This window comes from Marmota monax, unplaced genomic scaffold (assembly GCF_021218885.2).
Source record: "Marmota monax isolate L192 unplaced genomic scaffold, Marmota_monax_Labrador192_F-V1.1 WCK01_AAM20220418_F8-fsc00010, whole genome shotgun sequence".
NCBI classification, from domain to species: domain Eukaryota; kingdom Metazoa; phylum Chordata; class Mammalia; order Rodentia; family Sciuridae; genus Marmota; species Marmota monax.
The window spans coordinates 18,570,276-18,590,592 of record NW_026692321.1 but is presented as its reverse complement, the minus strand read 5'-3'; the positions used below and the strand labels follow the sequence as shown (position 1 = coordinate 18,590,592).

Below are 20,317 nucleotides of genomic sequence, written 5' to 3'. Positions count from 1 at the left end.
AGACTACCCTGCCCCCCACTTTAGAAGTCAATCACAAGCCCCAGGTTGTCTTACCTGTGCTTCTGACCTACTAGCTATACATTAGGTTCCCATACCCACTCCTTGAGTTTGATTAACTTGTTGGAGAGTGTAACCAAAAGCTCAGTCCTCATCTACAATGCCAATACAGTAACGAAGACAAAACCTTGAAAAAAAGGAAAAAGATTTATTGCTTTGCCAGCAAAGAAGAAACACAGGGGACTCCTGTTGAAAAGGCTGTGATTCTGAGATAAAGTTTTCTACCCTCTCCAGATTTTTTCGACTCCTGACTCAGTTACCCAAGGAAGGAGTTATGTCCTCATAACTTTCAGCCTATAAATCTGATCATGCTAACAATGCCTTCCCTTAAGTCTATAAAAATGCTAATCAAGACAGAACTTTTAAGCCTTTTCTCAAGAATGTCATTACTACATTTAATAATTTTTATTTAGGTACAGAATTCCATGTCATCCAATGCAATTATGTCTATCTTACAAAGGAAATTTTCCATAGTCTTAGTGCCAGGATTATCTTAAAATAACATTTTGCCAATACCAGAAAGTCTCAAAACTTTTTTTCTTTAACTTTAGTCCAAGTCAGGAAATAAAGCAGAACTCATTCTTTCAGTGGGTCAACAAATATTTATGACTGAGGCCTATGGATTTTGCCAAAGACTATGCTAAATGTGGGACAACACTGGTGAAAACCAAAATGTTTCCTGAATTAATCCAGTATACAAACTAGGGTGAGATAGATGGTAAGAAGAAAAACAACTAAATGATCACAAGTTGAGAAAAAACACTATAAAGGAAATAAACAGGGTGTTGTGTAAGAAGACACAAAGGAGAGAAGTCAATATTAGAGTCATACTGTCATTCACCAAGGAGTATCAGGAGCCACCAGAAGCTCAGAGGCAAGAAAATATTTTTCCCAGAGCTTTTGGAGGGAGTGTGGCTCTACCAATATCTTGATTTTCCAGATTTCAAGCCTCCAGAACTGTGAGAAAATAAATCAGTTCTTTGAAGTCTCCCATTTGAGATAATTTTTGTGGCATCCCTAGGAAGGGGAGTGTGTTGAGTCAGAGTGGTCAGAAAAAGCTTCTCTTAGGAGGGTATGTTGAAGTTGAGCCCCAGAAGATAAGAAGACAGGTAAAGATGTATGAGACATAATAGTGAGTGAAAGAAGCAAAACACTAAACGTACTGTGCTTTACAGGCTCCATTTGAATGAACATTAAAAACTGATAAAATTATAGCAAGAGAAATCAAAATAGTAGTTTGGTGAGAGGGACTGAATTGCAGGGCTTCTAAAGGTGCTAGAAATAATTCTGTATCATGATCTGGGTGGTGGTTACATGTGTATATACATTGGTAAAAATCCATTAATTTATATACTGAAGATCTGCATATCATTTGTACATTAAAAAAAAACAAAGAGAAAAAAAGAGAAGGGCAGGGGCTCATGATACAGCACCTGCCTGGCATGTGCAAAGCTCTGGGTTCAATCCCAGCACCTTTACCATATGATGTGTCCTACCTAGTAAGGCAGCTTACATAATCTGCCCAGAGTCACTCAGTTACACAGCTTGGAAATGGTCAACCTGACATTAAATAGGAGTCTCTCAATCTCCCTGGGACCCTGAAAAAGAGCAATTTTTTGAGATATCTTTTTATGTTCCTTACATTCATTCATTCAAAAATTAAATATTTACTGGGGACCCAGCACAATATTATTTCTGCCTGCGCCTTATCTCCCTTCCTAAAGCATAAGATTCTTAAGGGTAATAGATATAAAGCATCTATTATATCTATAATCAATAAACCTTAGTGCTTTCTCACACTTACCCTCAAGAGAAACTGTATCTAAATTTCTTAAGAATCCATAGCCCAGTGGATTCTTAAGAAATTTAAGAATTTAAGTTTAGATTTGTGGTTTTCAAATTAAACATGCTCAATATGTTTATTGAATATGAATGAACAAAGATCTATTTGATGTGTGTGTTTTGAGAAGGACATAAGAAATGAGTCTACCATTAAGAAGGAAATTGACAATATGTATACTCAGAAAAATGAGAAATTATATCCCATCTATGTGTGATACATCAAAGTATATAAGTGCATTCTACTGTCATGTATAACTAATTAAAACAAATTTCAAAAAATGGAAAAAAATAAAAATAAAAATTCAAACTCAGGATTTAGAAAAAAAAAAAGAAGAAGGAAATTGACTCTAATAAAAAGGAAAAGGATGAAACTGCCTCCTAGGCCTAAAAGTATTTCCCTTACCTAAGTACTATATTTAAATCCCTTCTGTGTACTAATAAGAAAACTGAACTGACATGCTTCTATGTTCATGTTTAAGTACAGAGCTTTGGGCAAATTATGAATCAGACTAAGGCTATCATCCCAAGTAATGCTCTACTGTCTATAGTCTAATTTCCTCTGATATGTATTTCTTCTACTCAATAGATATATTAAAGAGAATAGAGCCCTTACTATCTTCCTATCAAAATAACCAATTTTATCTGCTTCCTCATTTCATTTTTATAAAATAGGTAAGGTAAATATCCCCTGTTTTCATGGTACTGGTACCAAAACAGGCGGGTGGACCAATGGTACAGAATAGAGGACACAGAAACCAATCCACAAAACTACAACTATCCTATATTTGATAAAGGGGCTAAAAGCATGCAATGGAGGAAGGATAGCATCTTCAACAAATGGTGCTGGGAAAACTGGAAATCCATATGCAACAAAATGAAACTGAATCCCTTTCTCTCGCCATGCACAAAAGTTAATTCAAAATGGATCAAGGAGCTTGATATCAAATCAGAGACACGCCGTCTGATAGAAGAAAAAGTTGGCTACGATCTACATACTGTGGGGTCGGGCTCCAAATTCCTCAATAGGACACCCATAGCACAAAAGTTAATAACTAGAATCAACAAATGGGACTTACTCAAACTAAAAAGTTTTTTCTCAGCAAAAGAAACAATAAGAGAGGTTAATAGAGAGCCTACATCCTGGGAACAAATCTTTACTCCTCACACTTCAGATAGAGCCCTAATATCCAGAGTATACAAAGAACTCAAAAAATTAGACAATAAGAGAACAAACAACCCAATCAACAAATGGGCCAAGGACCTGAACAGACACTTCTCAGAGGAGGACATACAATCAATCAACAAGTACATGAAAAAATGCTCACCATCTCTAGCAGTCAGAGAAATGCAAATCAAAACCACCCTAAGATACCATCTCACTCCAGTTAGATTGGCAGCCATTAGGAAGTCAAACAACAACAAGTGCTGGCGAGGATGTGGGGAAAAGGGTACACTTGTACATTGCTGGTGGGACTGCAAATTGGTGCAGCCAATTTGGAAAGCAGTATGGAGATTTCTTGGAAAGCTGGGAATGGAGCCACCATTTGACCCAGCTATTCCCCTTCTCGGTCTATTCCCTAAAGACCTAAAAAGAGCATGCTACAGGGACACTGCTACATCGATGTTCATAGCAGCACAATTCACAATAGCTAGACTGTGGAACCAACCTAGATGTCCTTCAATAGATGAATGGATAAAAAAATGTGGCATTTATACACAATGGAGTATTACTCTGCATTAAAAAATGACAAAATCATAGAATTTACGGGAAATGGATGGCATTAGAGCAGATTATGCTAAGTGAAGCTAGCCAATCCCTAAAAAACAAATGCCAAATGTCTTCTTTGATATAAGGAGAGCAACTAAGAACAGAGCAGGGTGGAAGAGCATGAGAAGAAGATTAACATTAAACAGGGATGAGAGGTGGGAGGGAAAGGGAGAGAGAAGGGAAATTGCATGGAAATGGAAGGAGACCCTCAGAGTTATACAAAAGTACATACAAGAGGAAGTGAGGGGAAAGGGAAAAATAATACAAGGGGGACAAATGAATGTCAGTAGAGGGGGCAGAGAGAGAAGAGGGGAGGGGAGGGGAGGGGAGGGGGGATAGTAGAGGATAGGAAAGGTAGCAGAATACAACAGTCACTAGTATGGCAATATGTAAAAACGTGGATGTGTAACCGATGTGATTCTGCAATCTGTATATGGGGTAAAAATGGGAGCTCATAACCCACTTGAATCAAAGTGTGAAATATGATATATCAAGAACTATGTAATGTTTTGAACAACCAACAATAAAAAATTTAAAAAAAAAATATCCCCTGTTTTACAGATAAAGAGTTTATAAAATTCAGAGATTAATGTAACTAATAAACAGAAAGGTCTAAACTGCAAGTCCTTTCTGTGTCCAATAAAGATCAAAGTCATCTCAGAGGACTTCTACAAAACTGATCCCTTTGTTTTAAACCAGACTACCCTATCCTGGCTGGAATATAATCATGATGTATCTAGGTCCAATCTTCTTCCAATACACATCTTTCTCTCTTGCGATTTGTGGTAGACACATCCTAAGGCAAACCTCAACAAGTCACACTATGTATAATCAATCTTCTGGATGGTTCATTTCACCTCATTGAGGGTGAAACCTGTGACTTGCTTCTAACCAATAGAGAATATAGAAAAGGTGAAGGATGTTATTGACTTGACTAGGACACATCACATGGCAAAGGAAGCAAAACATCACCTCCATGATTATATTCCACTACCCAATACTCTATCTTAGCAGTCTGGAGAGAAGGCCTCCCATTGACCTTCAACAAGCAAACATCAATGGCATGAACATACAGAAAAGGATCCTGAGCTCTGAATACAGCCTGGAGGGTATCTGAGCAGAACAGTCAGCTAATTAATGCCCAGACTCTTGACCCAGAAACTGAGGCAATAAATGTGTTACTTCATAACACTAAGTCTGTGGGAATTTGTTACTCAGCAATAGAAAACTAATAGGCCCAAAGTATGTAGAATTAAGCGAGCTGTGTTCAGAAAACCAATGAGGAAGAGTGTAAGAATGAATGAACAATCTATATGCTGTTGAGAGACATTTTTTTAAAAGAAAAGTAATAAACATTTCTGAAAGTACTACATCATCTTTTTTTAATTTTTAAAGTTTGTTCTAATTAGTTATACATGACAATATAATGCATTTTGACACACTGTACACAAATGGTGCCCAACTTCTCATTCCTCTGGCTGTACATGTTGCAGTCACACCAGTAGTATAATCATACATGTATACAGAATAATGTCTGTCTTATTCTACAGTCCTTCCCATCCCCACAGACCCTCCCTGCCCCTCACTCCCCTCTGCACAATCCAAAGTTCCTTCATTCCTCCCTTCCTACCCACTACACTATGGATCAGCATCCACTTATCAGAGAAAACCTTCGGCCTTTGGTTTTTGGGGATTGGCTTATTTCACTCAGCATTCTACATCATCTTTTCTAACAAGAGATACCTTTCTTTGTTTAACATGATTATGCCTCTACCATTTTATTCATACAGACAAAACTTTTTTTTTTTTTTAAATGGAACAGGCTGGAAGTGCTGGGGCCAGAACCCAGGGCTTCATGCATAAGAAGCACATACTCTAACTGAGCTACATCCCCATCTCCACTGTCTTGAGATATCTTGAGGCTCAAAATCAAGTCTATCTGATGTCTGAGAGCTAACATAGGAACAAACATCATAGAATGTAACTTCTTATTGTTTTACATTGATTTCTTGGTTTTTCTTAACTGCTCTTCAGAATGCAATACAATTGACTATTTCTTTGATGTGATGGTTTTCAAAATATAGTAGCCTAATCAGATGCAAATTGTGGCGTATCCTGATATATCTACAGAATAAGACACCGGGGGAATGGGACCAAGCAATCTATCTTTTAACAAGCCTTTCTGGCAATTTTTTTTTTTTTTTTTTTTTTTTAATATTTATTTATTTTAGTTTTCTGCGGACACAACATCTTTGTTTGTATGTGGTGCTGAGGATCGAACACCGGGCCGCACGCATGCCAGGCGAGCGCGCTACCGCTTGAGCCACATCCCCAGCCCTGGCAATTTTGATATAAGATAGCTATTCTAGTAAAAAGAAACAAAAAATTTACTCAACTCCTGGCCTGAAGGATAAGCCACCAGCAACAGTTTAGTGATCAACTTTTAAATCTCCTTTTGGTGATTTCAAATCTGCACTTTAAGCAAGAGGTATAGTATAATAAAATTCAGCAAGAATTCATTAAATGCCTACTAAATGCAAGGTGGCATTGTGCTATAATCTACTAAGATATGAAAACCACAAATCTAAACTTAAAGTGCAAAGAGGGGGTACATTAATTCCAAAACAAATAAAAAGTTCCTTACAGTATTTTTTATCAATACAAATCTTTAGAAGCTACACCCACAGAGAACATGACTCAGTGAATTATGAGTATTCACTCATTTCAGTGAATTCTGTCATTTATACCTACTAATAAGTCAGAGAGAAGAGGGTGATAAGTTAAGTTAGAGCAAGGAGAAAATAAAAAAAAGTTATGGTGACAAATAGGTTCACTTGCTAGACTTAAGCTCTAGCAGGAGATGAGAAGGTAAGAAAAGGAGAGGTAATTTAGTGAAGGAACTATTTGTTGAGGAATCTGGATATTAAACACATGGTAAACACTGCATATCTTTATGCAGTATTTGAGGGAAAAAAAATATTTATTTTGCCTGTTGTACTACTCTACATGATGAAAAAGGAGAAGAAATCAGAAAGTAAAGATTGGTCATGGGACCCAAGCTAGACTTAAATTATTCTTTTCATCTGCCCTTTAAGTTGCAATCCTTTACTTCCTTTCCTAAAACACACTTTCTCTTGGTATCTTCTTCTGGAGGTGTGTGTATATGTGCATGTTATATGCTACCTAATGTCAATAAGCAGGGAAGCACAAATATCAAATTTTGTTTTTATTTACTTAACACTAATTTGGCATTATGTACCAGGCACTTTGCAAAATACTAACTCTTTCAGGTTTTTTTTTTTTTTAGAGAGAGAAAACTTTTTTTTTTAATATTTATTTTTTAGTTTTCGGTGGACACAACATCTTTATTTTATTTTATGTGGTGCTGAGGATGGAACCCAGCGCCCCCCGCATGCCAGGCAAGCGCGTTACCGCTTGAGCCACATCCCCAATCCAACTCTTTCAGTTTTAAATAGGTACCATCCCTTTTCACGGAAAAGGAAACTGGTTAGAAAGATAGTTCATCTGCTAAAGATTACACAGCTACCATGTGGGTTCTTTTTAACTAAATATTAGTCCCAAAACTAACTGCTTAATAAAAAGCCTTTTATCTCAATTAGAGCTAATCATAAATGAAATGTTAATATAGCAGTCTCCCCTTATTCACAGTTTCACCTTCCATGGTTTTGGTCAACTATGGTCAGTAAATATGAAATGGAAATTTCCAGAAATAAACAATAATTTTATCCTTCCTAGGCAGGATGTTAATCATCCCTTTGTCTAGCATATTCTGTATATACTACCCATTAATCACTTACTAGCTGTCTTTGTTTTCAAATCAACTATTACAACTCACATTAATTATATTAAAGTAACACTTACATAGTAGCCTAACACTACAGCCCAATGCTATGACATTCACCTCACTTCATCTCATCAGACAGGCATTGAATCATCTCACATCATTACAAGATGAATGAGTATGGTATGAGATATTTTAAGAAAGAGACCACATTCACATAACTTTTATTATAGTATATTGTCATAATTCTTCCATTTTATTATTACTGTTGTGAAACTCTTGCTGTGCCTAATTTATAAATAAAACTTTATCATAGGTTTGTACACATGTATAGGAAAAAACATACTATATTTAAGATTCAATACTATCTGAGGTTTCAGATGTTCACTGAAGGTCTTAGAATATATCTCCTATGGATAAGGGGGACCACTATATTCAACTAATTCATGACTAGTAAATACAAGCCCACCTGTATCTACTAATTTTAAAACTGGGGAGAGACTAAATAAAATCAGAATTTTCCCCCCACTGTACATTTGTAAACATTAGACACATTCAATTAAGCATGTCACTGAAGGTCTTTATTTGCATATTTATATATCCTTTTTTAAAAATTTTCATTTATTCTGTGCAGTTTAAAGTGAAAATTAGAAGATCATACAAACAAACTACAGAAGCATGGTTATACATCTTCAACAAAAACAGTCAGTACCAACAGGGCAGAGTTTACATTTCATTCTTAGTTTAAAGGCAGCACAGCATGAAGAACATGACTTCAGATCCTGACTGCCTGGGGTCAAATATCAGCTCCACTATTTATTAGTTGTGGGACCGTGAAAAAATTACTTAAATTCTGTGCCTCAGTGAACAGGTATAATAATAATTCCATTGTGAATATTAAATGAAATATATGTAAGGCACTTACTTCAAGCAATGCAAGGCATATAGCATATGGTATATAAATGTCTTATATCATTACGATTCTTTGGTATTTAGGGTGATGTTGCTCTGTAACTGCAAATTTTCTTTCCTCAGTCTGTCCCTCACATATCTGTCCCATCACTTCTTTTTGCTTCTAACATGCAATGGTCTTTGGGCCTCTGTATCTCAGTTCCCATAGTTCTCTCTGACTGGAACACCTTTTCCCAGTGGGAAAACTCTTATTCAGCAAAGTTTGTAAGTTTTAATCATTACAGCAGTTAAAGAAACAAGCCATCATTGGTGAACTGATATTCCAGAAGGTAAGAAAGATCCACTTGAGATGTTTCCACTGTGAAGCACCTGAAGCTGTAGTAATCTTCTCCCTGCCACTGAATCTCTCTTTCACTCTGCAGAATTTTCCCACCTATCCTTCTTTTGCTCCTTCAGGAAGATTCCTCCATCTCTGCCAATTGCAGAAAACAATTCTTTGTATGAGACATTTGCAAATCTTTACCTAAGACCACTAGATTATTGTTCAAGCCTTATTATTGTACTTACAGAAAAGAAATAAGGTAATCAAGGTATAACTAAAGACAAGTTATGCTTGAATTAACTGTTAACATCCAGGTAATGTCATAATTAACACTGTATTGTATCAGCTTACGTCATAATAAATGACAACTCATCCACAAATGATAGTTCTTTAGATCAAGACATTACTTCATTTGAATTCCAAATCCATAAACCACACCTTCGTGTGGTCCCATCTAACAGAAGTGCTCTGCCAAGATTACTACAAAAACATTTATTTATTTGTTTGTCTGTTGGTTGGTTGGTACTGTGGATTGAACCCAGGGAGGCTTTACCACAGAGCCACCCCATCCCTTTTTAGTTTTTATTTTGAGACAAGACCTCAATAAATTGCTAAGGCTGGTCTTGACTTGCAATCCTTCTGCCTCCAAGTCACTAAGATTACAGGCCTACACCACCACTCCTGGCTTGTAAAAATAATGTTCTAAAAATCATTATAGCATAGTTCTTCACAAACCCTGCCTCAATGACTGCCACCTCTATCCACCCAATCATCACACAAATCCTGAGTCATTCCAGACTCCTTACCTTTTGTGTGGCATACCCCCGCAAAAAAAACAACTCCAGCTTGTTAATCATCACATCTGTCAATCTTAAATCAAGGAGCAGAGGATCAAGCAGGTAAACTGAACAAAGCAGACCTGCGTGAAACACCTGGACTAGGAGAGAAATGGCAAACTAGGGGGAAATTTCCATTTAAAAAAAATTAAGAACAAGCACTATTCAGCTTCAGCTGATAGAGGAAGTTCAGAAACAGTGTTGTCCAACATTCTGATATTTAAAGAGCATCCTGAAATCTGGACTTTTATGGGGAAGATCCTAGTTTTTGAAACAAAGTAAGGGTCAAATTAAACAATCTGGTAGACAAATTCGGTATGTGAGTTTAACAGATTTTACTTCTACCTTTAGAATCCTCACTTTCTCTTTCCTATCCCCACTGCCTTGATGCAGGCCTTCAACAGTTTCAATACAGTTTCAATACAGGAGCATCCTAAAGGTCTTCAGATCACTCCTACCTCTTAAGCTCCTATCTCTCACCATGCACAAAACTCAACTCAAAGTGGATCAAGGATCTAGAAATTAGATCAGAGACTCTGCTCCTAATAGAAGAAAAGTAGGCCCAAATCTTCATCATGTCGGATTAGAATCCGACTTCCTTAATAAAACTCCTATAGCGAAAGAAATAAAATCTGTCAAATAGGATGGATTCAAACTGAAAAGCTTCTGCTCAGCAAAAGAAACAATCAGTGAGGCAAAGATAGAGCCTACAGAATGGGAGAAAATCTTTACCACACACACATCAGATACAGCATTCATCTCTAGGATATATAAAGAATTCAAAATACTTAACACCAAAAAAAAAACCAAATAACCCAATCAATAAATGGGCCAAGGAAGTGAACAGATACTTCTCATAAGATGATATGCAATCAATCAACAAATATATGAAAAATGTTCAACATCTCTAGCAGTTAGAGAAATGCAAATCAAAACTACTCTAAGATCTCATCTCACTCCAGTCAGAATGGCAGCTATTAAGAATACAAACAACAGGGCTGGGGCTGGGGCTCAGCAGTGGCGCACTTGCCTGGCATATGTGAAGCACTGGGTTCAATTCTCAACACCACATATAAATAAATAAAGGTCTATCAACGACTTAAAAAAATATTTTAAAAAAGCATACAAACAACAATAAATGCTGACAAGGATATGGGGGAAAAGGCACACTTATACATTGCTGGTGGGACTGCAAACTGGTGCAACCATTATGGAAAGCAGTATGGAGATTCCTCAGAAAACCTGAAACAGAACCACCATTTGACCCAGTTATCCCACTCCTAAGTTTATACCCAAAGGACTTACTATAGTGAGGCAGCCCCATCAATGTTTATAGCAGCAAAAAAAACTATGGAACTAACTATGGAACCAACCTAGATGCCCTTCAATAGATGAATAGATAAAGAAACTGTGGTATATATACACAATGGAATATTATTCAGCATTAAAAGAGAATAAAATCATGGCATTTGCAGGTAAACAGATGGAGTTGGAGAATATCATGCTAAGGGAAGTAAGCCAATTCCCAAAAATCAAAGGCTGAATGTTTTCTCTGATATATGGATGCTGATCCATAATGGGGGGGGGGGGGCAGAAGGGAGCAGGGGAGGGAGAAACTTTAGATAGGGCAAAGGGGAGGGAGGGGAAGTGAGGGGGCATGGGGATAAGAAAGATGGTGGCTAAGAATTGTAAGGCAAAAATAAATAAATATTTTTTAAAAGAAAGATGGTGGAATGAGATGGCCATCATTACCCTAAGTACATGTATAAAGACATGAATGGTGTGACTCTACTTTGTATACAACCAGAGACACGAAAAATTGTGCTCTATATGTGTACTATGAATTGAAATGCATTCTGCTGTCATGTGCAACTAATTAGAACAATTTTTTTTAAAAAAAACTCATCCACTTCTGCCAGGACCCCTCTTCCCTCTTCAGTCTTACCTTCTGCCACTCCACCATTTTGCCTAAAAACCTTTTCTAATTTCTTGTAGTTCCCAGAATATACTCTCTCAAGGCCTGCCATCTCTTTATAGTCCATTGATCACCTGTGATGTCTTTTCTCCCTTTCCCATGGTAATACTTAGCCTTCAAATTTCTATACTAAGCTCTGCCACCTCCTTCCCCTCAGAAATCTCTCTCAGCACACACCCTCACTCTCATCCCTACTCCCTGGAAGCGGCATCCTCTCTTCTTCCATAGCACCCAGCACTTACTGACTGCACTTACTATTTAAAATAATAACTATTTATTTACATGTCCATATGCCACCAAATTAGGTTCTCTAAAGTCAGGAATTTCAGTTTAGCTTAACTTTGCAGCCCCAATGCCATGTCTCATACAGTGGTCCCTCCATAAATGCTTGCTGAATAAACAAAATAAAAAACAAGGAAGGCTGAAGGCCAGATTGGATTCTGGTTCTTCAGGATTGCCATTAAGATGTGGAGTCTCTTTACAACCTCTTAACTTAATACTAATAAATTCACAATTATCACAATTCCTGTAATTAGATGATTACTGACAGCCAAAGTAATTACTGAAATAGCAGAAACCAATTCATTATTATATTCTTGAAACCAAACAAGGTTATTTCACCAAATACTTCCTCTCTGAAGCAAAATGATACAACTTGAAACTAGCTGCTACACTATCAAAATTATGCCTTCCCTAGATCAAATGTGCAAACCACAAGAGCAATTTCACCTTTAAAATAAGTGGGAAAAATCCCTCAACTACAAAGACCCATCCAAAAGAAAAGATGGGGGAGGGGAGGAATGGTAGGTCTCATGATGAGCATGATTATCTGAAGTTACGTTATTAAGCAACAAAGAACACTGGTAGATGTGGCTGACATCTTCACTGTCAAAATGCAAGAGTATCCTTTTAATATCCAGCTGTACAGCTCCTTTTACATACTTCCAAAATGGTATTCTTTTCCATTTTCATTTCTTCAATATTTATTAAGTACCTCTTCTGTTCACATTACTGGGCTTAGACCTTGATTATTCTGAACAAGACAACTATCAGCCTGCCCTCCTAGAGCTCATGTTCTAAAAGAGAAAGCAGACAATTAACTAATGATTCAGCCTGTTTAAAAGAATTGTATTAAGTACCACAATGGAGAATACAAATGTTAAGAGGGATGTAACATAGAATTCATGCCATGCTTTCTTCTGTACTAAAAATCAATTACCTTGCAGTTTCTTACTAGGGAAACCTAATTACCCTCCTGTGTGTGCATTCCTTTCAGTAGCTATTCAATGTAACTGCCAGCTTTCCAACTGTAGCTCTCAGGTGTACCTCTAGGGAAGATAAAGAAATTAAACTGGTTCAAAAGTAATTTTTCCACAGCTGCTTTTATAGTATTAATTTTTCTCTACATCTCTTTGCTTTATTATGAAGGGTCACACCAGGGAATTAAAATCTCTTTTGAGTGTTTTGACTCTTTACCATTTGTGGTGGGGAAAAGAATGTTTTAATTCAATGAGCTTATAAAGCACTTACTATCTGAAGACCACACAATGGAATGCAATGACAGAAAGAAAAGATCTCTGTGTGCAATTCACATTCCAGCAAAACTGACCACACATATTCTTCCTTTGGACACCCTTGGATTCATATTTTTAATATAAATATAGTACTGAGTACAAAACCCCTTACTAGAAGAATAGGTTATAAATTTGTGCTCTTTTTTTTTCCAAGGAAGCCTCACTGTAACTAAAATAACATCAACAAATTGTATTTTAGTGAACATTGGACACTTGCTAAATTGACCTTTGTTTTCTGGGACATAGGAAATCTGCTGTCAGACACAGGAACTGAGTAAAATATGAGAACAGGGAAAGAGATAGGAACAAAAAACTTACACTGGTAAATTAGGGCATCTGTCTAGCTGAAAAAATATATCTAGAGAAGATTGCTTATAAGAAAGGAAAAGGGAAATTCCCTCTTAGTGTTCCAAATAAAACAGCTATCTTTATTATTCTGAAAGTCAGTAAGGAAAAAAATATTTTACATGTCAATATTTACAATGCAGAGCAGATAACAAAAAGGGGGTAGAGCTTAAAGCAAAACAGAGGTATCTAGGTTAAATAGTCTTCTGAAATGAAAGTTGTAAAACCCTGCCCTGAGTTACCAAGGCAGCTCTGGAACCTCTTCCCACTTAAAATTTTAAGACAAGTCATCACCTCAGTTCAAAATGGTGTAGCACAATATTGCTCAAAAGCAAAGAAACATTAACTGGATGGCTTTCTACAGCCCTTTACAGTTTTTTCTATCCCAGTTAAACAAAATCCATTATGATTTTTCCAGTAATCCATCCATTCCACAGATGTTTATTTATTAGGTGCCTAGTACTCGAGTAGCACTGTGCTCAGGCCATGGTGGTCCACAAAATAAGTCTCATTACTCGGGCATTACATTCTAATGAAGAGACACACTAAAGAGTAATTCCAAAACAGAACATTCAAGGAGAAAAGGGGCGCTTCAGGAAGGCTTATCTGAGGAAGTAACATTTAAAGCTGTGACGATAAACATGTAACAAGGATGAAAGGTTAAAACTCTTATTCCAGGTTTGGGCAAAAGGTTAGCAAAGTCATTCATTGATACAGAGGAACTAGATTTCGAAAAAAGCTTAACAGCCAGAATTTACTGGGCGCTCATTATGTGCCAGGCACTTCTCAAATCCTTATAATCACTTTGCAGAGTAGGAACTATTATTCCCTGTTTACTAGCAAAAAAAGAGAGGGCTGAGTGTGGTTAAAATGACTTGTCCAGGACCAAATAAAGAAACTCTGACTTCAGGTTTACATGTATTCGAAAGCAGCGTTCTTTCCACTATACAATCCTTCCTGTGCACATCTATTTCATCTGGCAGCCCCACCGCCACAAGCCACCACTGAGGAAGCCTCTTTCCTGGGAGCAGAAGTGGAATGCACCCACAGTAAGGCCTCGGTCAGTCACTCCCCCTCCCGGGGCCTCATCCAAGAGATGATCATCTCCATCTCTGAAGTTGTATGCAAGAAAGGCAGGTAGAAAGTTCATTCAAACGAAGACAATTCCAACACAGAAGGAAACAGAATCCTTTCTGGGGGCTTAAAATAATAATGTCATAATTATTATTATTAAAAATTGATAACTGTCGCTCCACTACAGTTGAGCGCTCTTCTAAGGAAAAGAAAATCTCCGGGGAGGGCGCCGTGTCAGGGCAGCGAGCTTAAGATGCTCCCACGCTCCCCGACCCCGGCGCCGGGACTCACAGGACCCGGCAGTAACGCCCGCCAGCGCGCCCCGAGCCACGCGGCACAAGGTGACACGGACCTCGCCAGCCCCTCAGCTGCCTGGGCGCGGCCACAGCGAGGGAGAGGGGCGTCCGCCGGCCCACGCTACCTTGTATTTATCAAAGCCAGCCAGCTGCTCCGGGCTCACGTATTCGTAGCCGGCCATGGCGACCCGAAAACCCAGCGCAGCGACTCTCCGCGACGAGACGGTGAAACACGAGCACCAAAGCGGCTGGGCAGGACTAGGAAAGACTGGGCTGGGAAAGAAGGTAGAAGAGCCGCGCTCCGCCCACCGCGCACGCGTAGCCGCCTCGGCCACTTCCGCCGCCCTAACACGCACGCGCGGCCCTTGCTTCTCCCCGCCCACCGGAGAAGGGGCGCTGCCCGCTCGCGTGGCCCGCCCCATAACGCCGTCTCGGCCCAATCAGTGTCGATCAGGCAACACTAAGTCCCGCCTTCCAGCTCTCCTCGTCGTTTCATTTGCTAGCGTCAAAATTGGTGAGCTGAGGTAAATCAGGAGGGGAGGTGAAAGGTCAACTTCCCAGCGGACCTTGTTCTTGTCACTTCGGGAGGCGCGCGTATTTTGGGTGCGCACCTGGGTGGATATCTGGAAACCCTCTTAGTCCTAGGGGAAGGGGAAGTGCATGCGAGCCAGTGGAGGAAAGAGGGTGTAGTTCGCTCGCTGCGTTGAAGTAAAAGAGCAAAGAAAGATCGGTGCCAAAGCTCGCTTCCATCACATCTCCTGTTATGATGCGCTGCGTGCAGTAGAAGCTCAATGAACACGGTTTGATGTAGGGAAGGCTGAGTTACGGTCTGTCAAAGGACTTGAAAAGCCGTTTTATCAGAGTTGCTTCCGCTTGATCTGTTAATTCAGATTGCTATTGTTTTCCACCCAGATAAAATCAGTGTTAACAGTCTCAACGGGATTTGACATGCGTTTGCAAGAAGTGTTTTTAGAAAACTGGAGCCCAGTTAATTGTAGGAAGAACACGAGATCAATGGCTAGTGTGTCTCTAATAAAAGTAAATTTTAAAATAGTAAATAGTAGTAATTGTTGCTACTTTTATTGAGTGCCTTATATGCGGAGGTTTTGACATATATAATCACTGATCCCTTAACAACACTGTGAAGTGGGAGGTATTTTCTCCATTTTGTAAATTAGGAAATTAAAATTCAGATTACAGGAGTGTGAGGTGTTGCTGAATGCTGGAGTTGTTGACTAGCATGCCTGAGGCCCTGGATTCAATCCTAGCACCTCTACCATACATGTATTGTGCCCTAGTCAAGGCAACTCTTACATCACCTGCCCAGAATCACTTACCATTGTACTTATTGTTCCCTCTGACCTCTACACACACACACACACTTGATCTCCCAGGAATATTGGATTATTTGTAAATCCCCAAGCTACTCTAACTAAATATGCAAACCTTCTATTCATTTGTTCATGCTCAATGAACTCCTCAACCTTCCAGATTTGTTGGGGGGTGAGGGCATAGGAACTGAACCTGCCAACCTTTTTTTTTTTTTGAAGCTGAGTCTGGCTAACTTGCCATGGCTGACCTCAATCTGAGATCTGCATGCCTCCAGAATAGCTGGGATTATAGGCATGTACCACCATACCCAGCTCAGTTTCATTTCTTAAGAAATCTGTGTCCTAGTTCCCAGCCCACATCTACCTCTCCCCACTAGAGTCAATTTCATTATTCTGTATTTCCACAGCAGATCTATAAATTATAAAATTATCTATTTTCTCATCTGGCTTACTGGAATGTAAGTACCTTAAGGGTGAAATCCACATGTGGGGCTGGGGTTGTGGCTTAATGGTAGAGTGCTCACCTAGCATGCACAAGGCAATCGGTTCGATCCTCACACCACATAAATGTAAAATAAAGATATTGTGTCCATCTAAAAAACTAAAAAATACAATTAAAGAAAAGAGTCTTAGGATTCTCAAAACAAACTCTTAAAAAGAAAAAAAATCCACATGTGTACACTCCTGAATCTACTCAATAAGCCCTCAGTAAACTTTTGTTAAAGTCAGTTGAACTATGAGAGAGTAAAGCAACATACTGCTGGCACCCACAATTGCTATTCATGCTCATTGACCTAGTAATCCCACTCTGGAAGAATATACTTTCAGGAAAAAATCTGAAAGAAAAAAAATCTTTGTTGCAAAAATTTATGAAGAGCCTGTGATATTGTGAATTGTGTGTCTTATTTGCTAATGAAAATATTGGTGGCTGAGGAGTTAGGTAGCTTCACAGTAGGAGCTGGTCACCAGAAAAAACAAGGCATAATTTAGGGAATTGGGACTTTCAGCCAGACATGGTGGCTCACACCTGCAATCCTGGAGACTCAGGAGATTGAGGTAGGATCCCAAGTTCAAGGCCAGACCGGACAACTAACTTAATGAAACTGTGTCTTAAAAAATAAAACTCTGGAAAAGCGCCCCTGGGTTCCATCCCTAGTGCCAAAAAAAGGGGGGAGAGGTTAAGTCTTTCTGCTCCCCACAACCTTCAGGATGTGAGGAGCTGAAAGTTAAACTGATCATCAGTGGCCAATAGATGCAATCAGTCATGTCTATGTAATAAAACTTCTATAAAATCCTGAAAGGACCGGGTTCAGGGAGCTTGTGGATAGCTGAACCTGTGGAGGTTCCTAAGGGTGGCGTGTCCAAAGAAGGCACTGAATCTCTGTGTCCCTTCCCAGATACCTTGCCCTATGCACCTCTTCCATCTGTTCATTTATATTCTTCATTATATCCTTTACTAATAAACCAGTAAAAGTAAGGATTTCCCTGAGATGTGTGAGCTACTCTAGCAAATCAATTGAAGCTTCCCAAGGAAGGGGCCTTGAGAATCCCGTTTTATAGGCAGTTGGTCATATGCACAGGTAAAACAACTTGGGGCTTGTGATTGACATTGGAAGTTAGAGACAGTCTTATAGGACTGGGTCCTAAACCTGGGATCTGACATTGTCTCCAGGTAGAAATGTTAGAATGGAATTAGAAGACACCCAGCATGTGTCTGCTACAGAATCTGCTATAGAAATGATTGTTTGTTGTATGGGGGAAAAACCCCCACATATCTGTGTCAAAGGTATTAATTGTTGAGTGAGAAACAGGAAAAACCAAAGTGTTGGGTTTTTTTTCCTATTTCACAACAGTGAGCCATATTTATAATTACAGAGGGAAAATGTAGGCAATCAATCAAATGTCCAATTAAATAAGAACTGAAACTATAAACTGCAGTGAATTTATGTGATTAAAATACATAGTCATCAAAAAGATAAACAAGTGTTGGAAAGAATGTAGAAAATTGGAATCTTCTTGTGTTACAGGTGGGACTATAAAATGTTACAGACTCTATGGGAAAATGTTTGATAATTTTTCAAAAAGCTAAACAGAAGTACATTATGATTCATGCAAAGCCATGAATTTAATCCCCAGTACCACAATAAATAAATAAATAAATAAATCACCTTGTTATCCAGCAATTTCCACTCCTAGGTACATATCCAAAAACCTGAATATGAATTGGGAACAATACCCTGAACACTAGTGCTTTGTCATGATGACAGTGTTGGAAACTACCTCAGAATCCTGGTCCCTTTGTCCATCCCTTGGTTCTCCATGTCCCAGTGTGCATGGAGGCTTTCTGCAAAGGTCCCTTACCTGCCTAAAGTCCAGATCTTCCAAAGAAGAAACAATTACTTATATCTATCCCTTTTGAGTTTTCATTAACAAAACTCACATCACAGGAAAAAAGAATGACTTTTGTCACACAGCATTGTCCTTTATTTTAGTCCAGTGGACAATTAATTTTCCATTCTACAGACTAAACAGATTTTGTTCCAGGGCATTGTATGTTTTCTAAGCCCATTGAGTTCCCTAAAAATCATTTACTGTCCTCCTAACATTACTTATTCTCCCTCCTCCCTATGGAGAAAGGGGAGGGCTGGAGATGTAGCTCAGTTGATAGAGTGCTGGCCTCACCTATATAAGGCTCTGGGTTCAATCCCCAGCACCACAGGAAAAAAAAAAAAAAAAACGGAAAAGGAGTATGTAGGCTTCTTAGTAATTTTGGGCTAGTGGGTAATCATAGTTATGTGATTTTCCCCCATACAGTGATAACTTGCAAGTTATCAAACCTGAGGAAGAGTTTGTGGGATTTAGCAGGTTGGTCGGAAGCACAGGGAACCACCTATACGTGTAGTTGGTGTCTGAATTAGCAGAACTATAGGATCTGACACTATTTTGAGTAGATAGCATCAGAATTGAATTAAAATGTAAGATACCCAGTGGCATCTGCTGAAAAGTGGAGAATTGCTTGCTGTGAGGAAAAAAAAAATTTGGTGACCACTTTGTGTGTGTGTGTGTGTGAGTGAGTGATTAGGAAATGAGTTTTTCCCCACTTACTCCCTAAAGGTGACTTCAAAAGACTGAGGAGGATCTGAAGGAGGACCACAGGCACTGGATTCTGTCTGGGAGAAACTATCTAACCCTGATGGAAAGACCTCTCCCTCCATTTTCTCCCAACTTCAGTTGGGCCCTTCAAGCTGTCTTGACATTCCTTCTGCCCTCATTCTGATTCCAGAGTGAGCAATGTGGACAGTTGTTCCCGCTCTAATCACTCTGCCCCTTTTACTGACTTGCTCCTAAGCAGGAGATCCCCATCACTGTCCCACTGTAGGGTGGGGCCTGATGCCAATGTGAGGAATGTACCCTGACCATTTAGAACTAGGTTTCCCCCCCTAGAGTCATATGTTGTAGAAAGATGTGCGCTCATCGGCTCTGGTGAAAAACAGCCTATCGGAATTCCTGTGTGCTGGCCAGGAGGAGGGGGGGACCCCAGCACACTCCACCACAGGAAGGGGACTGTGGTGCCCATCAGGAACTTACTTCCTCTGTGCATTTTGACTGTTGGGCATGTGTGTGTGTGTGTGTGTTAAAGTCAACCAGGTCATTTTGTCTTCAAAATTAAAATCTTTCCAATTGGAAAGGGGAAAAGGAGAAGACATCTATCTATGTATCTTCGTAAAGAGGCATATATTGCATCCATAAACGTGTCTTTTAGAGGAACAAGCACAAGGATGAATCAAATCCTCTCTTGTGAGTCAGACCAAGAATAGACCTCCTTATCCCTCTTTAGTATTCGTTATCATCACCTTCTATTTTAACTATAACTTATGGAAAGTAGTATATTTGATATACTTAACAACCAGCACCAAGAATTAACAGATGTTAATCATGGTTCAGAGCTTATAATATTTCAGCTGCTGTGACATTTCTTTACCACTTCTTTCCCTCTCGTCGTCACCATTAACCACTATCTTGAAGCTGTTGCTTATCAAACTTATTCATATTTTATACATTTATTATATGCAGTAGTATACAGATTCAATTTAATATTATTTTGTGCTTGTATGTGTGTTTGTAAATGTTATTTACTGAAATAGGTATCCCACTGTTGTTCCCAACCTCTTACATTTCTTAC

General features: G+C 38.8%; 1 protein-coding gene across 1 annotated transcript in view; it reads right to left on the bottom strand.

Annotated features, from left to right (window-relative positions):
* The window catches only part of Selenoi (selenoprotein I), a 50,200-nt gene extending 35,110 nt beyond the window's left edge, over positions 1-15,090 (bottom strand). Inside the window, exon 1 of the mRNA XM_046441418.2 lies at positions 14,929-15,090. Within this exon, the coding sequence (XP_046297374.1) occupies positions 14,929-14,985 (57 nt within the window). The 5' untranslated portion in view covers positions 14,986-15,090. The remainder of the gene's footprint in view (positions 1-14,928) is intronic.
* Positions 15,091-20,317: the final 5,227 nt, after the last annotated feature.